General features: G+C 47.3%; 1 protein-coding gene across 1 annotated transcript in view; it reads right to left on the reverse strand.

Moving 5' to 3' along the window:
* The window catches only part of PAPLN (papilin, proteoglycan like sulfated glycoprotein), a 45,747-nt gene that overhangs the window by 13,136 nt on the left and 11,263 nt on the right, over positions 1 to 21,348 (reverse strand). The window contains exons 2-14 of the mRNA XM_061998174.1: positions 18,444 to 18,506; positions 11,331 to 11,446; positions 10,189 to 10,249; positions 9,806 to 9,908; positions 8,815 to 8,945; positions 8,374 to 8,497; positions 7,617 to 7,697; positions 6,207 to 6,379; positions 5,555 to 5,678; positions 4,373 to 4,499; positions 3,559 to 3,624; positions 1,586 to 1,793; positions 276 to 452 (exon numbers count right to left, since the gene is read on the reverse strand). Of these exons, the coding sequence (XP_061854158.1) occupies positions 276 to 452; positions 1,586 to 1,793; positions 3,559 to 3,624; positions 4,373 to 4,499; positions 5,555 to 5,678; positions 6,207 to 6,379; positions 7,617 to 7,697; positions 8,374 to 8,497; positions 8,815 to 8,945; positions 9,806 to 9,908; positions 10,189 to 10,249; positions 11,331 to 11,446; positions 18,444 to 18,500 (1,548 nt within the window). The 5' untranslated portion in view covers positions 18,501 to 18,506. The remainder of the gene's footprint in view (positions 1 to 275; positions 453 to 1,585; positions 1,794 to 3,558; positions 3,625 to 4,372; positions 4,500 to 5,554; positions 5,679 to 6,206; positions 6,380 to 7,616; positions 7,698 to 8,373; positions 8,498 to 8,814; positions 8,946 to 9,805; positions 9,909 to 10,188; positions 10,250 to 11,330; positions 11,447 to 18,443; positions 18,507 to 21,348) is intronic.

A 21,348-nucleotide genomic window follows, 5' to 3' on the forward strand; every position in this document is an offset into this window, starting at 1 on the left:
AAAGTGGATTGTTTCGGGTTACAGGCTGCATTTTGCCACTGTCACAAAGCATAATCTCTCCCTCAGAAGGATTCTTTTTGTGTAGCAGCTGCATACAAAGCAGGCAGCAGATGAAGTGGAGCATCACGAGCGCCGGTTACAAGGCGACCCGGAGCCAAGGCAGCGGTAATGAAGCAGTGCACGCTCCCAGCCCCAGCTGCACGGATCAAAGCCTGCTTGCAGGGAGCACAGCAACATCAGCAGTTGTTTCTGAACCATGACAGCGTGATGCTCACCAGGCCCCAGTCTCCAACGTGCCAGCCAATTTCCTGGATGCAGTTCTCCTTGAGGCAGGGCTGTGTGGCCGATGGCTTCGGCTCCATGAGGCAAGCGAAGTCCTGAGCCTGAGAGCCCCGCGGAGTTCTGCAGGTGACGGTCCTGGTCTGCACCCCTTCCCCACAGCTGGCTGAGCACTGCAGAAAGGGGACCAGCACTTACAAGGAAGCGCCCTGCTTTCCACTTGCATCTGTTGCCCCCCAACATTAGGGCAGAGCAGCCTTTAGAGATTGTCTGAAATCAACCAGCCATCATTAAAATGATCCTCTGGGATGGGAATTAGCAGAGGAGTGGGTTTGTGCTGCGTGTGCACAATAAGGAATGGTGGATAGGGTCTGGAGGATCTGATTTTGGCCTAGCCATATCATTTCTCTTGATCTCTACCAAAATCAGGGAGGATGTGTTTGGAAAAGTACCAGCACTGCAGCACACACCCTGTGTGACCTGATCTAGGTGGGACCTGGTCCTGCAGGGGGTTGGGCTGGATCATCTCTAGAGGTCCCATCCAACCCCCACCATTCTGTGATTCCATGAAATACCTGGAAACTCAAGTCATTTACTCTGGATTAAAATCAGCTCAAGGTAAAGAATTCACTGTAAGATAGAAATATTGGGTTCTTGTGTTGCTTGCCCTTAGGTCTTGTGCTCCATTTGTATGGTGTAGAGCTGTGACACAACTTCTGTACCAGTAACTGCACTGGTGAGGCCTCATCTGGAGTCTTTTGTCCAGTTTTGGGCTTCCCAGCTCAAGAGGGATAGGGAATTGCTGGGGAGAGGCCAGTTGAGGCAGCAATAGGCACAGAAATAAACAGCACAGGTGGGAGCCCTGAGCTCCTGTTTTACAGAAGAGGGAACGGTGCTGCACATCATCAGGTGATGGCAGCAGCTCTCATGCCTGCTCTCCACCTTCACCAAGCCTGACTCAGAAACGCAGCCCGTGCCAGGTCTCGAGGATCTGATAAAAAGGCAGGAGTGGGGAAAGGACTGGCAGCTCAGAGAAGGGAGAACATGCAACAAAGGGAGCAGCAGTACAGGGGCATTCAGAGTTCTGAGGAGCAGGGATGTGCTTATAGCAGGGCATAGCTGCTAGCTGGCTGGAGAACTTGCTTGGAGGACTTTTGGAGCAAGTCCTATACCTCTGCAATGCCACCTACCCATGAACACACATCTTTTACACTCCCAGGAAAGGAGCCTGGCTCTTTACCCCCCAAGCTTTGGCAGATCCTTCTGTAGCTGCCCAGAAGGAATTGCTTCCCCCACACAAACTCACCTCTGACCAGGGCCCCGTGCTCCAGGTCGCACACTGTCTGACGTTGCAGGGCTGGCTGCTGCGAGGCTGCTGTGCAAAGGCCATGCACTCTGTGTTATCCACCACCCCCTGGGAGCTCTGGCCATCAAATGCCACGCAGTAAACAGAGCGAGTCTGGGTGCCCCCACCACAGGTAGCTGAGCAGGGTCCCCACTCCCCCGTCTTCCACCTGCAGGGCACAGAGTGAGCAGACAAATGTCAGGTCAGCCGAACCACCCTGAGGCACAGGGGAGGGCAGAGTCACGGCCCTGCTGTAATCAGACAGGGAAAAATGTCCCTTTGCAGAGCAAAAGTCAGGGGTGAGTTCCCATTTGACCAAACACTGCTCAGCTCATTTGGCAATGCAGAGCACGAGTCCCACATCCACAGACAAATCCCCAGCTACAACACACTTGTTTCTCTGGAAGCGCAGAGCTCTCCCCAGAGAGGGGAAGATTTCTCTCCATGGCTTTTGGACTCCTGATGTCTGCAAAAATGTCATGCCTGGAATGGAACATCAAAGAAAATGAAAGCAAAAAAAACCCCAAAGAAAACAACCCAGATCAGCTAAAAGAGAAACAACCCACACCAAGTCTCAGCACCCACTACACTGCAGTCATTGTCAGAAACGGTAAAGCCAAGCCAAGACTTTGCTCTGCCTGCAAACCACGCCAGAGGCTCTCAGGAGGGCTTGTGAACTTTTCACTGCCAGGCAGTAGAAACTTGGTTTATTCCTCCCATCAGCCAAATTCTCTAATAAACAGCACACACACACACAAAAAAACCCCAAAAAAACTTTAAATAGATGTTGTCCTTGGTCTGCTTGTGAGCTGCAGTCAGGTGAGACCCAGCCAGGGACTGAAGGCAGTTCGTGTTTTCTCCTTGAGTCCTCCAGCTGCTTGCCTGGTCTGCCCTCACCACACTACACTGAGTTTCAGCCAGTCAATTCACATTCAAACCTTACCAGAAACTCCACAGCAGACTCAGATCATCTCCTTAAGATGATATTTGCTAAAGATGCAAAGGGAACTGCCTTTGCTATAAAAGAAGCCATCCCTTTGGAAAGGGAAAGCTACAGTCAGTGGAAGCCACTTAGAGCAGTGTGCTTGCAGGGCTCAAACCAATGTCATACGTAACGATTGTCCAGAACCTCCAGTGGGGATAAAACACACCTCACCCTACTTCAACCAGCTCGATTCTGCCTCCTGTGTAGCAGCTTTATCAGCTGGGTGGGCTCACCTACATCTTCCTTCCACTGTGAATCAAGACATCTTCTCTGACACTTATTTCCTAAGACAAAGGTCAGCCATGAGGCTGGGACCCTCATCAAAGGGCAAAGACCTACAAGTCCTAAGCTATTGGCAGCTTGCTGGGGGACAGCTGTTATGTTTTTGAAGTGTTTTGCTTCTCATGCCTCAGTGAACATGGTAAGTATCTGTCACGTCCTTGTGCTTGTGACAGTTTATAGGGACCTGCTTCTGCAGGAGGGTTGGACTAGATGATATCTAAAAGTCCCTTCCAACCCTCCCATTCTATGATTCTGCCTGCTGAAGGACCTGTGCAGGAGGAAGAGCTTTTAAGAAGCCCCAAGGCTTTAGCTATGGCACGCTGGTGTCCTGGCCAATCCATCATGATCTCTTTTCCTTTCTGTTCTTTATAAATCAAACCAAAATCTCCCAGAACATCCCTTCTCCTGTTTAAAACCAACACTTATCAGGACAGGCAGCCAAAAGCTCTGGAGAAACTGGCCCCATCTCAGACCCATAAGAATCAAGTTACCAGAAGCACCTGCAACCACCTACACCAAGCTGCCAGCCAGCACCCTCCACCATCACTTCCATTGGCAAGACTCAAAAGCAAAGCACCACTCCCTGCTACCACCAGCAACGAAGATGAAACCCCCCCAGACTTCAGTGGACAACGAGGTGGAGAGCTTTCTGTAGCCTCCTTGTTACCTCTTCATCTGAGAGCTCTGTGCTTCACTGTGACTCCAGGCTTGCGGCAGGTAGGTGTAAGAAGTCCTTTATACACAGAACAAAGGATGTAAAGAGCTTAAGACAAGTAGCTACAGGCTACCATGTATTCAGGAATGCTCCCAGGTTTCCAAGTGCCCTCTCACAACAGCACTCTCACAGGCATCCACTGCACCCACTAGACACACAGCGGGGGCTTTGGTTACAGCTCAGCGTGCCCAAGTGAAGGCTGTGCCAGTAAGAAACACGGTGGAAGTCATAGAGTCATAGAATGGTAGGGGTTGGAAGGGACCTTTAGAGATCATCTAGTCCAACCCCCCTGAAATGGCTGAGTGAAGGGGTTTGAGAATGCCAGAGAAGGGAAGGATTCCAGGATTCATCCCTTTCTGAGAGCAGGGGCACTGGGAGTGAAGAAATGACATGAAACGACACCATCTCTGACCCCCTACTCTATTTTTGCATCCTCCAGTTGAAGAGAACAGAAACCAGAGACTCTGTTTCCTATTTCCTCCACTGGACAGAAGACCATCTACTCTTTGCTTTCTACTCTGGAAAGCAAATTTAATTGGTGTATAAAATGGATGTAGGACATATTAAGCCCTTTCCCTGTGGGCACAAAAATGCCCATCACAGTGTTACTATCACCCTCCTTTGTCTTGGGCTTTCTCTAAGAGGTGAAAGACTTCCTTAGAGAACCATGCAGGGAGGCAGGAAAAGTGAGAGGGTCACTTTCTTTCTTGGTTCCAAAAGCACCTCATGGAGACATGAGAGTCCAGAAGAAGAAAGGGAATCTTACCGCTTTGTCTGGGGGCAATTCTGGCGGCCACACGTCTGGCTGGTGTCTGGTTGTGGTTTATTCCTGCACATGTAGTCTGGGTAAATTTCATTGTCTATGGTACAAAACACCAAACGGGACTGGAAACCTAAAAGAGAGCAGGAGAGCATCCTGACCACCACGAGCTCCCCAGGAGCTGCCAATGCACCGGTGTTGGCAAGACAAGCCTCCAAAGCAGTGCAGAACCTACACCCATCCCAGCCTGGAAAAGGGTCAGATGCAGCTCTTGGTCTGTCACTGTTCATACAAATGATGCTTCCCCACAGTAGAGGAGACCACTGGAAGGGCAAAAGAGACTGAGTAGCTCTGTGCACAGCTGAGGGACCTTTCTTTTATGGACTGAAAAGCATCACGTCCATCAAGGAACCCCACACCACGTGTGCAGTACACAGCAGCAGAGCTGGGGGCTTCCTGTTAGACTCAGAGGGTCAGTCTTGTGGAGACTGGGTATGGGAATAAAACTTGCAACTCCTCATGCTTTCTACAGGATAAGAGTGCCCAGGCAAAGAACATCAGCACCTCTAAACACAACGTGGCAAAAGCCATTGCAATGGCCATCACCGCAGCGGACCAGGCTGATGGGAACTCTGTGTACTAGTCAGATGGAGAGGGGTTTCATTTGATTGTGGTTTTGGGGATTTTGTTGAGCTTAGAATTTTGCTCAGGGAAGGATCTGTGAACTGTACATGATGTGCCACCCCAGGAGATTTGACAGTTCCACTAGAGAGAAGGGATCTTCCAGGCTAAGGTAGGGGAGAAGGATTTGATTCAGTCCTGCAGGGCAGGTCAGTCTGGAGGGGGCCTCTCAATTGGTTGAAAAGGCCTGAAAAGGACAAAGAACTGAAGCAAAATAAAACAAAAGCTATCTATGAAGATTCTTAAGAGATCCTAGTAACAAGCCTGAGGACTAGGGCATGGAAAGAAAAGACGAGACAAAGGCATGAGATGCAGCCTTGTGACCCTCCCTTGACAAAACCTTCTCTGCACCAGATCCCTGTGCTGTCCTCCTCACAGGAGCTGCAGAGGGCAGCACGCGGTCACACTGGCTTTAGGGTCAGGGTATTAACCCTGCACCAGCCTCCAGCCTGACAGGCCAGGTCCCATCCCTTTACCTCCTCCTCATTCCAGGTCCTGTCCCCTTACCTCCTCCGCACTCAGAGCTGCACTCACTCCAGGAACCGTAGCTCCAGCTGTACCCCGAGGCCTGTCCTTGCATGGGCAGGTAGTACTCGTAGTGTACCCCTGGGTTTGGCTCCTGGCTGATGAGCTATGAAAGCACAGGAGAAAGCCACAGAAGTAACAGCAGCAGCACTTTTCCTCTTCACAGCATTTCCTCCCCATGTCTAAGGGTTTGAGCTGACCTGCACCCTTCCAAGGTGCACCCTTCACAGTGCATTTTCTCCTTGCCTTCTATCATACTCTAGAGAGCATCATTTTTCAGAGGTGGGTGCATGCATTCCTCTCAGTGTCACAGATCCAGCTGCTCCTTTCCTGGCCTGAGCACGCTCAAACCAGCAGTGCCCTTGAGCCTCTCTCCCTACACCAACACCATTTGAGGCTGACTCTCCCATCCCTTAAAAGCAAGCAGCCAACATCAAGCCTTACCCTGCATCTTTCTGGGCAACAAAACCAGAGCAGCAAACAGTGCTATTTCTGTGAGACCAGCTTGGTCTGGCTCAGGAGCCCTGACACCTCCCCAGTCTTTCCCACAACGCACTCCCACAAAGTGAGGGTTGCTATGCAGAGCCAGGAGAGCAGGAGTCTCAGCAGGGGGGAGGCAGAGAGAGCTCCTTACCTCAATGACGAGGGGTTCTGTGGTGGGACCCCGGGCATGGAGGAGCTCTGGGGCCAGATCCCCCTCCGAGCCCCGGTCGTAGTGCAGAACGGTGCTGGCCACCTGCAGCGCACGGCTGAACTCGATTGTCCAGTGCCCGTTCAGATAATACTCCCCTCGCACGTTCTTGACAGCTGCACAAACCCCCAGGACACAGAAGAAGAGGCAGTAAAGTAACATGCCTATGCCCTGCTACTTAGGCTCCAGATACCACAAGACAGAGCCTGCTCTAGGCTTTGAGGGTGCTGCCAATCCACAGAGCTCTCAGTGCCACCGGTTGAAGCCCAGCCGCTTTACATCAGTACTGCAACCCTTTAAGTGTGGTGACCAACTGCTATGGCAGCATCTTCCAACACAGCAAAAAGTCACACAGGCCCCTGTCTATGTGTGAACTCCACTGGGATGCTCCTGGATGTTGCACTGAGGGCAATGGGCTGGTGGGTGATAGGGCTGGGACAAAGGCTGCCCTCCATCAGCTTAAAGGTCTCTTCCAGCTGAAACCATTCCATGTTTCCACTCAACACTGTCACAAACAAAAGTGACCATCTTCTCTCCAGTAATGAATGAGGAAATAGGCTCAGGTTGTGCCAGGGGAGGTTTAGCTTGGACATTAAGAATTGTTTCACTGAGGGAGTTGTTAAGGATTGGAAAGAGCTGCCCAGGGAGCTGGGGGAGTGCCCATCCCTGGAGCTGTTGCAAAGCCGTGGAGCTGAGGTGCTGAGGGCCGTGGGTTAGTGATGGGCTTGGCAGGGTGAGGGGAGGGGTTGGACTCCAAGAGCTTAAAAGTCTTTTCCAATCAAAATGATTCCAACCAAACGCCTCCAAGCCTATTCCAGCTCTGCATTCCCCACTGTTAGTCACCAAGGCACAGCCTCTGTCAGCCTTCATCCCACTTGCTGTTAAGAAGTGGGACTCACCTCCACTGCCTCTACATCATCTCCCTCAGTTTTGCAGCATGACCAGAGTTTGAAGTTGTAAGGAGAAATACCTAAAATATAACTTTTGGATGGCAGGAGTAGTCCAGGGTTTATGTTCTCCAAGTACACAGCAGAGCTCATAGTCAGATTTTGCTATAACTACAGTCCTTGTAAGTTCCAGGCAGGAAGCCTGAATGTAGTTTGGGTATTTTTATTGCCCACTCAACAGCAAGATGACCACAGGAGACAGAAAAAATGAGGTAAACCCAGAGAGGAGCATCACTAACACTTCAAGGATACTCAATTTCAGATCCTGGTTTTCAGACAGTTTTCCCCTCTGCATATCAAGCCCCCAAGGTAAACATCCCAAAGCCCTGCACGTGTGTAAACCAAACTCTAACACGGTGATTGGAACTCTAAGGGACTGACACACAGGTCCTGACACCAGTCTTACCCAGGAAGTTCCTGCTGGGCATAACTTCCCTAATTTGGATGCTTGTGGCTCCCACAGGGATGATGAAGATTTGATTGTAACCTGCCAAAAAGAAAAGAGAAAGGGATTATTCAATATCTGTCTGTGGATGTCACAGTCACTCTTCTGTGCCAAAGGTCCTCATGGCCCAGACAACTGGATGAGCTTTATGATGGTGGCTTGGAGCATTTCAGCTGTCACTTTATCTGCATGCTGAATATCTTCACCCTATGCTATCCACACACCAGCTCATGTGTAAGAAGTTGCAGTTACACCTCAGGAAAGTAGAGATGTTCATTGCTTTAGATGTTAAGGCCTTTGCAGTTTTAGCAAGCATCGTGTTGTAGCTTGACACAGAGAGCTGACCACAAAGGCAGAGCATACAGTCCCACTTCTAGCCTTGCACTAATACTGGTGAGGTCACCAAGCCACCAGACAGGGAACAGCCTTATGAGGGATGTATATAGCTGTGTTCATGCACCTGCTGGAGACAGAGTGAGGAAAGGCACCAGCAGCATGGCAAGTCCTTCAGTCTGTGCAGAGCCTACAGAAGCGATTGCCAACACGTTTTCTGATGCTAAAGCAGCTAAAGAGACACATGCCAAACAGACATTTCAAGTGAACATCCAGGCCTGCCTACAACGATCATGAGAGTAGGTGTCCCCACCAGCCCTTGTAGCAGCCTGACTTTAGGTTTAACTATCTCAGCACCTGCCCAAACTACCTAGATCATCTGTACCTTTGGGGAGGCTGGGCACATCAAAAGTGCCCTTCACAGCATAGCAGGTGCTGCCATCTCCTCCACACTGCAGGCACTTGTCTTCCTTCTTGGCAGATTCCAGCAGGTTATCACAGCCAACAGCCTGTCAGAGTACAGCAGCACTGACATGAAGAAACCATAATGACGAGGAAAGAAAAGATAGCCAAATGCTGGACTGAGTCAATGAGAAAGTCTGAATCTAGAGAGTCTGGAAAACCAGGGCAGGGAAGGAGTTGTCAGAAAAGGACAGAGTTGGCATCTTCTGTTTCACGTTCAGAGACAGAAAATGCTGTCCATATGCTCCTGAGCATCTTGGAAATGGAGTGATTCTCCTTTTAGAGTGGTACCATGAACAAAGGGAAGCAGCAGAAAGACTGAGAGACCCAATGATGTATGAGTGAAAGCAACCAGATGACTAACCTGACAAACTCCCTCTACACAGATGTCCCTCTTGCCAGGTTCACAGGTAGTCCCATCAACCACTGCTTCCTTGTGCCTATAGTAGAAGTTTTCTCCCTTAGGAATGCAGTTTAACTCACACTTATTGGGTGCTGGTGGGAGAGAGAAAACAAACAGTATATAGTACGGCGAGTAGCTTGGCAATCCATCAGAAGCCCAGGTTTAGATCACAGAGGCAGAAACAGAAGGGTGCACTGTTATGAAGTGGCAGATACTGAATGAATTTCTGGGTCACAGACCACTGCTGAAACACCCTGATAAAGCCTCATTGTATGCAGTCATTTCTTTGAGCACCTTGGCTGGCCACTGATGGAGGGAGGACATAGGGCCAGGTGATAATTCCTTCAAAGGACTGTTCTTAAGTTCCCTTGGAGTACAAGGCTCTCTAGAATGAGAACAAGTGCTGCTCCACAGCACAAGGGAGTTGTTATCTTACCAGTCAACAAATGAAGCTTTAAATGCCTCTTGAAGTAATTTGTTAAACAATTGTGAGTGATTACAAACAAAAGCTCAGAGAAAGGACCTCTGGTTCCTACACCTGCCTTCTGAGGTGGTTCCTCAAGAAGGCACAGACCAGTGGAAGGAGCTGTCATGTTTTCTGCAGCACTCATTAATGACACACGTTTGCTGCTTCTGCCCCCCATTCTTTTGCTAATATTGAAAAACACAGCAGAGCTTCTGCTTCTCTAGTACTTTAGGACCTGGCTGCAACCTGTTCTAGCTTTCTTGAGCATTGTTTCTGAAAGAATAGCTGTTACAAGAGGCAACTATGTCCTGCTGCAATGGGAGCTGCCCTTGACCTGTCTTTGTGAGAGCAATACTTTTCTGCTGACAAGGAGACTTCTTCCATGCCATGGCCTGCCCTCCCCTCCCACCTGCAGAAGTACCCTATGAGGACAAACACAGTGTTGATGGTTAGGGATGAAGTATAACCCCACGTATTTCTCATTACCTCCATAATATGGAAGCCATTTGTATTTCCTTCCTTGGAATTCTGTCCCATCGAACTCTGCACATTGCTCTGCTCGGAAATCCCGAGAGCCTTCTGGGCAGTTCTGCTTGGAGGAGAAAAGCTCAGTATTAGGCCATTATTAAAAGGAGGAAAATTAAGTGTACAACAACAACAACAAAATGGGGTTTATTTGTAATTTCTCCCATGTAATATCAGGGGCATCAATTCAAAATGCTTTTGAAGGGAGAGTGTTGATGAACTCAGCAGTGATGACACAGAAACTAATATTGGCATGTTACTCTGGACAAGAACTATGTTCTTCTGGGGAAAAGGAGCAACAGACAAGAAAACCCAAGAAGCAGAGCCCAGGCTGAGCATTGTACCTGAGTGTTGCATGAGCGATAGCTTCGAGCTGGTCCAACGCAACTGGAAGCACCTTCTGTCCTGGAAGTCAGAAAAAGGACATGAAGCTGTCTGAAAGACACACACACAATATCAGCTCGTGGCAGACGTTACAGATCACCTTCACACTGAGCCTACCACCCTCACACAGCTTCCCGAAACAGCAGAATAACCAGAACGCCCTCCTTGGCCACTAAAGCCAGGTGATATCTTCAAGTGCCGTTTTCTGCCGAGATTTGGTTCTGGCACGAACGAGACACGTCTGTGGACAGCTGCAGGACAGCTCTGCGGCTTTTCTGAGCCAGCTAAATAGTAGAAGCAGAGCACTTAGCCTTTTGTCCACCAGCAAACAGTCGCGGTGTCCATACAGAACTAGGAACGTGTTATGAGCAGCCTTCAGAAGAGACCTTTCTTTACTTTGGGTGGGAAACAGCAGTGCTCCCCGTAACTCTGGACTCTCCTATTAAAAATCTCCTCTTGTTTGCCTAAACACAAAGAAGCTGCTTTGTCCAGGATACTATTGAGAGTCTAGTACTTTTTTTCCAGGGTATTATTGAGAGCCTAGCTCTTTTTCCCCCTTTTCTCTGTTTTTATCCACAACAGGATCTCTAATCCCGTTGTTCACTGTTCCCAACAAGAGCAGTCCCAGTCTCACTGCATCTAACCCAGCTGCAAATGAGAAAGCACAGCATTAATGCAGCCAGAGCCAGCTTCACTCTACCATTTCTTCTGAGGCAATTTACCTTCCTGGGAATCATAAGCTTAAGAAAAACCTTGGGAGGGTCAACTGCTCTCAGGAGAGAAACCTACTGCTCTGGGCCGTTCTCCCTCTCCCCAGGGCTTACCACACTAGACCTGATTGAACAGCTGCTGCCATGGCAATCACCTGATTGCTGATTGCACAGCCTCAGGTCTCACAGAGAAATCACTGTGCTCTAGAGAAGGAATCAAGGTGTTGGAGAGTGCCCTGCTCCAGACAGCCGTGATGAGACTGAAAGCTGAGGATCATCTCAAGTGGACTCTAGTGACTCATTCCCCTGGATCTGGATGTATGTTGGAATGTAAGTGCAGGAGCTCAGCAGCAGAAACACACATTGAAAGGAAGAAAGAGGTTAGCCCTCACCTCTGGGAATAGCAGCGTCGCTGCCGAAAGCTGACTCCGCCGCCACAGCTCCGGCTGCACTTGCCCCATTCAGCCCAGCTCCCCCAGACGTCAGTTTGCCGTTTCATCCGGCGACCCTGCAAACACAAACACCCACAGACACATCAAACAGACATGGCAACACAGGGAAAACACGTGGAAGTGAAGCAGAGCTCCCACGTGCTCTCCTGCAAAAGAGACTATCTTGCTGGGCTGTATTCCCGGTGTGAGAGTGGCAGAGAACAATACATGAGAAAAGCCAAGCCTCTAATATCTAGGAGTATTAGCTTCCTGAAGCTACAGAGCACATCCAGCTTGCTAGTCTCCCTTGAACTGTCTATTCATAGAATCTCAGCACTTTTCAGTAACTATCTGAAAGAGGATAACATCTCTCTCTCAGCAAGGCAGCAAAGGCAAATCATTACTTCAGGGACTATGAGCACTGCCCCTCACAGCAGATCAATAGAGACACTTAATCCCAAATCCTTGGCTACAAGCCAGTTTCTTCACCATTTCTTTTATTTCTCTTAAGTAAGCCCCAGGACATACTTTTTACTGCAGCAAAATTCCATGTGTGGACTTTTTTTCCCCCTCCCCATACCCAGCTGTGTCCAAGGATGAGATCAAGCTCTGGGCTGTCATTAGCTACAGCCTCATTAAGTTTGTGTTTAGAAAGTCTGAATGGATATTGACATTGAGAGAAATAAGCATGACAAGGAGTTACACGAGCCAGGGATCCTACCCAAATACATTGTCTTATAAGCACATGAAATACCACAGAATGGCAGGGGTTGGAAGGGACCTTTAGACATCATCTAGCCCAACCCCCTGCAGAAGCAGGGTCAGCCTCATCAGTCAGGAAACAAGCAAAAAGGGGGCCTGCTGCAGCTGGTGGGATCCACATGCAGCAGGACATGGGGGTTTAGCAAGAACAGCAACACCGTGAGAAGAAAGAATAATTGCAACATGCAACATTCCCTCCCGATGTCTCTCCTGCATCCTGATTTAAGCTACTCCCTGATGATCACCCAGCCAGTGTCATCTTAAGGGCTTTCTACTGGAGTGAAGGAACATGCTAGAAATGGACAATTTCACCATAGCAGGGCTATTAATCCTATTCAGCAAGCACTTTCCACAGCCTACAAAGAAGGCACAAGCTCCTCACTTTAAAAGCATCATTTTCACTTCAGTTAACTGCCAGCTGCTTTCACAGAAGACATCCAGGTCTCTGCTAGAAACAGGAGACAGCCTAATAACCTATCCAGAGAATCCAACCCAGGCCAGATGTGTGAGTTAAATCCTCCCTTGTAATTTAAGGAGTAGTTGTCATTTTCTGTGCTTGCCCCCTGCCTGACCCTGTGTCCCTGAGTGACAGTCGTGTTTCTCTCTCCCGTCCTCTGTTAAGGAATAATTCCCTGCTGCTGGCAGAGCACCAGTCAGAGACAATAACTGATCATATTCATGTGCTTACTACCGAGTTACTCGCAGCTATTGAGCTGCAGTCACCCCAAATTCTCCCTCCCTAGTACCTATATTGCTCTAAAATGAAATGCTTTCTCCCTAGCCCATGCTGTTTGATATCCTCCACACAAGCTTTGTGAGATTCTTGCTACTACCTCTGCAAGCAAAATCCTCCAGGGTAAGTTTTCTAACTCAGACTAAGTCTTGTTTGCCCTCACCCTGCCCTCTCAATGGCACTACCCAGGTTACAGCCACTTCCACATACCTTCTCTCTGCCAAGTCAACATCTCCCTGACCCCCTGCCAAACCCTTCTCCCATTCTTCTATTCCAGGTATTGAGCTCAGTGTTTGTCTCCTGCATTCTCCTTTGCCTTTTTTGGTGAGTAATCCCATCAAACTCGTTCAGCTTTCAGCAAGGCATCTTATTTTCCCAAGTTTTTCTTTCAGACACCTAATTCTTCCCCCTGTAATCCCTCCTCCCCGACTCTCAAAAGAATGAAACATGCTGCCAGTTCTGTTTCTCTGCAGTCTTAATCCCCTGCATCAACTGACTGATTCAGGAGCAGTATTAGCTCACCCTGGAAACAAGGGGTCTTTCAGTCAACATAAGGGAGAAGAAAACACATAGATGAAAATCCAAAGGAAAAGCACTTGAAAGTCAGATTTCTGGAAGGTAATTAGGGCAGAAAGCCCTTCCCTCACACATACACACCCCAAACTGATACATATTCCAATACACCTCCTACAGAAGTAGCATTCTTCATTCCTTCTGTAGAGAAGAAAATCTGCAAGGGCTCTGTTGTAAAGCCTATACATCCACAGAGTGAGGGAACAGCCATTGTCTCAGTGTCATTCCATCTACGTACACCCCAAAAGGAGCATCAACCAGAAGAATCCTCCTGAAGCTGTACAGTGTTAGAGAAATACTTTAATAGGAGCCCAGCTCACTCAAATTCTGGGCACAGTCCTCACTGCCTCAGTAGCTGCATGGATATGTGCACAGGCAAACATAAAGCTGCATATTTATGATAAATAAGAAATCTATTAATACATCTGACAAGATGGGTTTAGACACTGTCAGCTGCTTGCTGTTCAGAAAGTCTTCCTCTGCTCTCTTCAGACTTTGGAATGCTTTAATCTGTTATTATCCAAGACAATTAAATCCCAAGCCCTCTTGGACCCCAGAAATAACTTGTAAGCCTCATCACTGATACCAATTCATTTGGTTCCATTCCTCCTTCACTTCAGCCCAACATGTATCCAAGAACACAGTTCCTTTGTCTCCATTGAGCATATCTTCTAGCATTCCAGGTAGAACAAGAGAAAACACACAACCATCTTACCTGACTGCTGAAACAGTCAGTTAATGCCTAAGTGCTCTGTCTGGTTGTACTGTGCATACCTTCTGGAGATACTGATGCTGCACATGAGCCTAGGGCCACATGCTCTCAGTGCTCACTGATAAACAAGCTGCTGTGTATAAACGTTTAGCATGCTGGTGATTTCATTTGTGTGAACACTGCATTGCTCTCATCAGTTCCTAGGTAGATGCATTGCTGATGTGGCTGCAGCATCTGCTCTTATCAGGCCAATTGTATATGACATAACCAACAAGTAAAAAAGTCACTAGAGCTCCAGAATCTGTCTTTAAAGATAATCCCAGTGTGCATCAGACACAAACTAAAGAACTCTGGAAAGAGGACCTAGATAGCATGATATACACCATGTAACATTTCTCTTTGTACATGGAACGTGCACTGGAGGAGGGGCTATGAGCAGGACAGAAAATGTTGGCGGTATGTGGGAATGCTTTAAAAAGGACCCTGGAAAGACTTCTCAGTCAGTCTTATGAGATGGATAGGGAGCTACAAGTGGGAAGAGGACTCTGCTTCTCAGATGGATGCATTGCAGGCATAGAGTGATCCACAGAGTTCGTATAACCAAATGCAGACTGACAGTTTTGTGTTCATTGCTGTTGCAACTCAAACGTCACGCGCTACCTGCAAGCTAACAAAGCAAGCTTCAATTTACTACACAGTCCAAAGTGAGCAGTGAAGGTTTGCAGCCATAAGTCCAAACAACCCAAATCCCACACAAGTTCTTACCCTTAGTGCTTTGCTTTCTCTTTGGACACCTTTGAGAGCATAGAGATAGCCAACCTGACTTGTTCTGCGATTCGTTGTGCTGCCTTTCCAGACTGACAGAAACATCGTGTTACACAACTGCAACAGTCACTGCTTCAAGTGCAAGGGTACTGCTATCCATGAGAGGTTTTGGACAAGGCTAGTGCTTGTTTTTAACCCAGCAGGTCACATCATTTCGGTCCATAGGGCAAACACTGAAGCACTTTTGAACACTGACAAGTCGTTACTGTGGCTTCTTGAGCTGCCTCACACAGCTACCAGACTCCGTTCATAGGTGATAAAAATCTTGGTCCTGATACTGAGAACATGGTGGGAAATCCTCAGTGTTGGAAGCTGACTACAAGGCTCTGCACTGAAAACAGATATCCTTGTCAATGATAAAATGAGTAATGTGGTGTTACTATTATTTTATGCAGTGTTTCTGTGGCTTAAAACTGCAGTCAAAAAGCCAGAACCTCTTTTTAACCTTCCTTAGGATGTCTGAAATAACACTCCAGCCCTTTGTTTGGTAAATATCTGCTTCCTGGAGTTCATGGCTTCTGAAATAAGGTTAATGTTTATTTTGACACAGCTCTGAACTGTAGCTCCATTGATGAAATGAATGAAAGAAGGGTGAAAAACAAGAAGGGTGAAAAACAGTTCACAAAACAAAGTTGTCACTGCATTCATTTGCTCCGGAATGGCTTCATTGCTGAAGGCTCTTCAAACAAGAAGTCTCCAGTGAAAAATGCAGCTTTGCTAAGTTGGAGTAGTAATTGCTTAGACAGAAGTTAATGAGGGAATGGGATTAAGAAAACCCTCAAGGCGCCCTGGCTTCTCCCTGTGGGCTGGGGGCCAATAGCACCCATGGGCTGTGGGTAAGGTGTGGGGAGCCTGGTCAGTGCGTGGAAAGCGTAGAAGTATCTCAGGGCCCTGACAAGAACAACTCCTATGGAGCATATCCTTAGACCACATGCTTTTCAGGATGTGAAACATTTCCTTCCCTTTCCTATACCCAGAAGACTTAGCCAGTACTACTACAGTGCTGACCACCCATAACGCCTCCATGCAGCTAAGCCCTGGAGGGTGTTTGGCATTCACCACTCACACTTAACTGAAAGGGAGCTGAAAACATTCAGTATCTCACACGTGTTTATCATGTAAATATGTGCTACCATTCCAATAGATGCATTTTCAAGATAAATCCATCTGCAACTGGCCACACTGCCAGCCAGAAATGCAGCAACAAATAAGCAAATGCACCAGAACCAGGCGAGCAAAGAGTTGTTTTGAATCCTGTCTTAAGCACTGATCTCAGACACAAGCAGGCTCACAATGAGCTTTGGAGATGAAGAATGCCAAGGATCATTTCTATGAATAATGAATAAGCAATCGAAGAATTGCATTTGGGCAAAACTGGAAGAAACAAGAATGAAAGTGAACGAGATGGTGACAGCAGGAAGAGAAACACGAAATAGTGCAGAAGAGGTATCTTATGAAGCCAAACTGCTTAGTTTTAATGGCTTGTGGTTTCCACTCACTGTGTACATTTCCTTTCATCCCCCTCTACCACAAAAGCCACAGCTTGTTAGCATATCCCTTCTAGAAGATCCACTGAAATCCATCAGCTCCCCCTACATCTTCATCTCCTCAAAACACTGCAGGTTCTCCCTACATCGTTTAACCCACCCCCTTGTTATTCCCACACCTTTTCCACGCTCATCACGTTCACTTCCCCCTCACTCTTCCACTTCTTTATGTGCTGATGGATCAGTGCTCAAATGCTGATGGATCTTCCAGCTTCCCTGTGGCTTGGTCAGATCCAGTGTACCAGGGAAGCCGAAATGAAGTGGCCACCAAGCAAAACTTTCTCCCTTCAGCATGGCTTCAAAAGGAGCAACTGATTGCGTGCACAGAGAGTCTAATGCTACAGACAAATGTCAGCCTTCCAGTCACTTCCCTTCCAAAACAGTCACCAGGTTGGAGATAGGTAAGTGAACAGATAAACTGAGCATAGCATTCTGTTTCTGGTTCTTTTGACATACAACAGCATCTTCTATTCGATGTGAGTGTCCTGGTCCTGGCTGGGGTACAGTTGATTTTCTTCCTAGTAGCTGGGACAGGGTTGTGATTTGGGTTTAGTGTGAAAATAACGTTGATACCACACTGATGGTTCAGCTGTTGCTTGTTAGAACTTATCTTGAGCAAAGGACTTTTCAGTTTCCCAGACTCTGCTGGCAAGTAGGTGCACAAGAAGCTGGGAGGGAACACGGCCAAAAGAGCCCACCCAAACCAGCCAAAGGGCTGTTGCATATCACAGGACCTGGTGCCCATGGGGGTAGTTGGCAAGGAGGGGCAGATCACTGCCTGGGCACTGGTCAGCAGGTGCTGAGCAACTGCATTGGGCATCACTTGTTTGGTTTGGGGTTTCTTTTAACCTCTTTCTTCTCTTTCTTTCTGTTTCAATTCTTTTAACGACTACTATTTTTATAATATATGTTTAATTGCATTTTTTTTTCCCAATATTGTTGTATTTTATCTCATTTTCCTTATGAAACATTCATTCTTAACCCATGACTTTCACTTTTTTCCCCATCCCACTGGTGCTGAGCTGCTGGCTGGGGTTAAACCGTGACAGTGGGACAGCGAGATCTCGTTTAAGCACGTTTCTACGTGTGAGATAGGAACTCTATGACAAACTCTGCTTGATTTCTGGCCTCTCATCCCTGAGCTTCAAAGCCTAGAAAGCATTTGCAAACACTGAATCTGGGAGCAGAAATTCAAATTCATACCAGAGATTAAAAGTTATGGACTCATTAATTTTAATGGTGTGTTTCTAATTCCTCATTTCTCCCACAAAACACTTATTGCAGGTGATAATTGCCTCTTTTTTTCCTTCCCTTTCTGTTCTTGTACACCTCACAAACATACCACATCTTTTTTTTGCTTTCACTTCCACCCTGCTCAGTGGGTCACCTTTTACCTCAGATGTCCAACTCATTAATATGATTGAAGTGAAACTCAGAGAAACTGATCTCAAGCTGCATTCACTTCAGAAAGATTCTACTTCTCCCTCAGAAAGGAAGAGAAATCCCAGTTCCTAACAGCTGTGCTTTCTTTCTGACATCAAATTGGCTTAACAGATAGATTACCTCCCCTAGTAGAGCTAAACCACATGGCTCAGACCACTAAGACCAAAGGAAAGAGCAAAAGCAGCTAACCAAAGATTCGTGCTTTTTACTGCAAGTGGTGACTCTTTTCAGCTTTGAAGCAGGAGACAGCAATTACTGCTTTGCAGATAACCCCTCTAGAGCCAAAAGCACTGCTAGGATTGTATTGTTTAATTGCAAAGTTAGACTTTTCAGAACAAGCATCACAAAAGGCCTGGTGGCTTGAACCCAGGAACTCTTTCAGGAATACTCTCTACAGAAGACTCCAGATACAGATGTTGACAGTTCTTAACAAGAGGCTTTTTCATTTCTCATGAGTGTTCAGAAGAGCTTTTACTTACTGGAAATGCAGAAGGTGGCATCACTGCTAGCACGAGCAGAAGAAAGAAGTTCTTCATCTCTGCCTGTGGGAACAGAAAGATTATTGATCAGAATCGCTTCCTTCTTTGCAGCTGGCGTGGCAGAAAAGCTGGAGATGTCCTGCTGTAAAAAATGGAGGTGGAATTCAAAGTAAGGCAAGAGAAAATAAACCAGTTTTATCACTGTGCTCTGCAGATGAAGGCAATTGAAGAGAGTGAAATCACTCTGCACAGAAAGCCAGGATGTAATTACTGAGTGCAAATATTTCCCTGAACTTTCCTCTGATGTTATGAGAACACCATCCCCGAGCACAGTGCAAGAGGCATGCTGTTGCATGTCTGCCCTCCCACCCTTTTACATACACCCATGATAAAGTACTCAACAAGACTGCAATGACTCCAATCAACTCAAGGTAAGGAATTACAGAGTCAACGTTTCTGTACCTATGTTCATCCTGTATGACTTGGTGAAGCTTTGTGTCTGTCTTTGGGTGACCTTGCTTGCTACAGTTCACCATGGACAGCTATGGCTAGACTCAGTCATCAGTAGTTATATTCCTCCTGCAGAGCTAGAAAGGAGGCCAGGCCACACAGACTGGGATGGCAGCATAAAACAGGATACAGCAGTTCCTAAAACCTGAGGCATGATGCACATTTGGAACCACAACACTTGCTGCCTGATCCTTACTCTTCTGAGTTGCAGCAACCATCACTCACCACCGTTTACAGCTACAACCATGGACACTTCAGGCACTGGAGGCTGCATGTCTCTCATGGTCAGTTGATTGTATTCCTAGCATTGTTTCATGTAATCTGAGCTTCCTTCTAACTCGGGAAAGGAAAGGGAAAAGGAAAAATGGAGACATCTTCCTTTCACAGGGCATAAAAGCATCAAGGAAGAAATGTTTGCCTCATCACTCTTTGTAACAGCATCTGTTTTAATGTTAAAACTTCATACATAGCTCCTTTAACCCCACTTAGTAAGTTTAGCTAAAACACAGAATGTATCTCATCATTAACAGCAGCATGGATACAAAATCATTGTCAGGTGAGAATATCAAAACAAAACATCCCCAAAAGGACACCTGCTCAATCCAGCATTTGCACATGCCAGCTTACTTGACAAAGGACAATCATTTTCCTCACAATGCTAGATCAGAGCACGCTGAATGAATCACAGCTCATTATAACTCTCGACCTCCATATCCACCACAGATACTGACACTCCCAACATTCACAGTGCTGCAGATAAAAAGCTTATTTCTCAGTGTTTTTCCTTTTGAGTGCAAAAGCTATCAAGTGCTGAAAATCCAGTTGCACCAAATTCTGTGTGTGAAATAGCACTGAACAGGGAAAACATAACCAGGAAAACAAGCACTAGCAAGCTTCTCTCCTGAAATACTGAGTGCCAATCACAGAACTCATAAGAAAATGAAGGTGTGGGAGCTTTTTATAGGCACAGAATTTCATTAATTTTGGATTATCCCTCCTTAAGAAACTTTTCTTCCTATTCAAGTCAAGGAAGAAACAACCTGGAGACGGCCTGCACAAGAGGTCAAGTACACTCTCTATGTTCTACAGGCCAACAGCCAAAACATAGAGACTACATCTGTGTCATAACTCTATCCAAGTGTCAAATCCTTTCAGAGTGAAGGACAGCCAGGAGAGACACTTTTGCTACAAGTTTCATGCATGCTTTCCTTGAAGCAGGTTAGAACATCCTCACACCACTAGCAAAGGGCACTGCAAGAACAGCATCTTCCTTGAGTGATGCTGGGTGTCAAAGATAGATACACCCTTGAGACTGATCAGCTCCTCTTCCTATTGCACAGAGAAAAAAATATGTGTTCCTCAGGATTCCCTTCTCACCTCTTCCATGCCAGGAGATGGCTGTGGAAAGCACATCCCTTGCTCTGCTGCTTATGGACTGTCTGCCCAGCTCCTTCTGGCACCTGAGCCAAGAGACAAACAGGGAGCTGGGCCCAAGCTATGTGAGGCTCCTGAGTTAGTACCTTGGAAGGCTTGAGGCAGACAGGATAAAAAGGTTCACTGAGGAAACAACCAGAGACGGTGCCCGAGGTCTGGGACAATCCCCTGCATCAAAGCAGGACGCAGTTACAGTTCGGTGCTTGGTTAGATTTTTGTGCCACTGCACTTGCATGAGAATTGCTGTCACGTGTCCCACATTTGGCATTAAGAAGTTTACACCATCCAGCCCTGTTAAACCAGTCAAGAGATTCCAGGAAAGACAGTCATAAGGAAGAACAGGGCCTCCTGTGTCCAATTAAATCCCCCACTGCAAAACAAGTCTCGTGTCCGATTCTCTGAGCTTCAACAGACGTAGCACCCAGCACCGACCTCTTTTGCCTTACTTTCCAGCACAAACACCACAGCTTGGACTGGAGAATCTGTCTGAAACCTTTGAAAATAGGTCAAGTTCTGTTTCTAGATTTAACAGCCCTTTCACTCCTAGCAGGACCCGGGATACAGCAGCAAATGCTTATTGTGTTTGCCATTCTTCTCACCGAAGGCTGGGTACGTGGGGGAAGGAAGGCAGAGGACAGTGTTTTGCAGTGCTTTCCCTTGTAACAACAGCAGCTGCTGCTGCTCTCTGTGCTTCTGCCCTTCAACCCTCCCCAGCTCCCTTTCCCCACCACGTGCTAGAACAGCACCTCATCCACAAACAGCAGCAAAGCCTGAGGGGAAGGGGTGGCTTTACGTGGAAGAGCTGCTGGAAAGCTCACACAGAGGAAGCTCCTGCCACGGTGCCGAAACATAAAACAGAAGTTACCTCTGTGACAGGGATTATGAGAACAGGCTCACAATAAGGACCCACCAGAATCTTCAGCTAGAACTAGAAGCTGACCTCTGTTCCATACAGCAGAAG

Source organism: Colius striatus, chromosome 6 (genome assembly GCF_028858725.1).
Source record: "Colius striatus isolate bColStr4 chromosome 6, bColStr4.1.hap1, whole genome shotgun sequence".
NCBI classification, from domain to species: domain Eukaryota; kingdom Metazoa; phylum Chordata; class Aves; order Coliiformes; family Coliidae; genus Colius; species Colius striatus.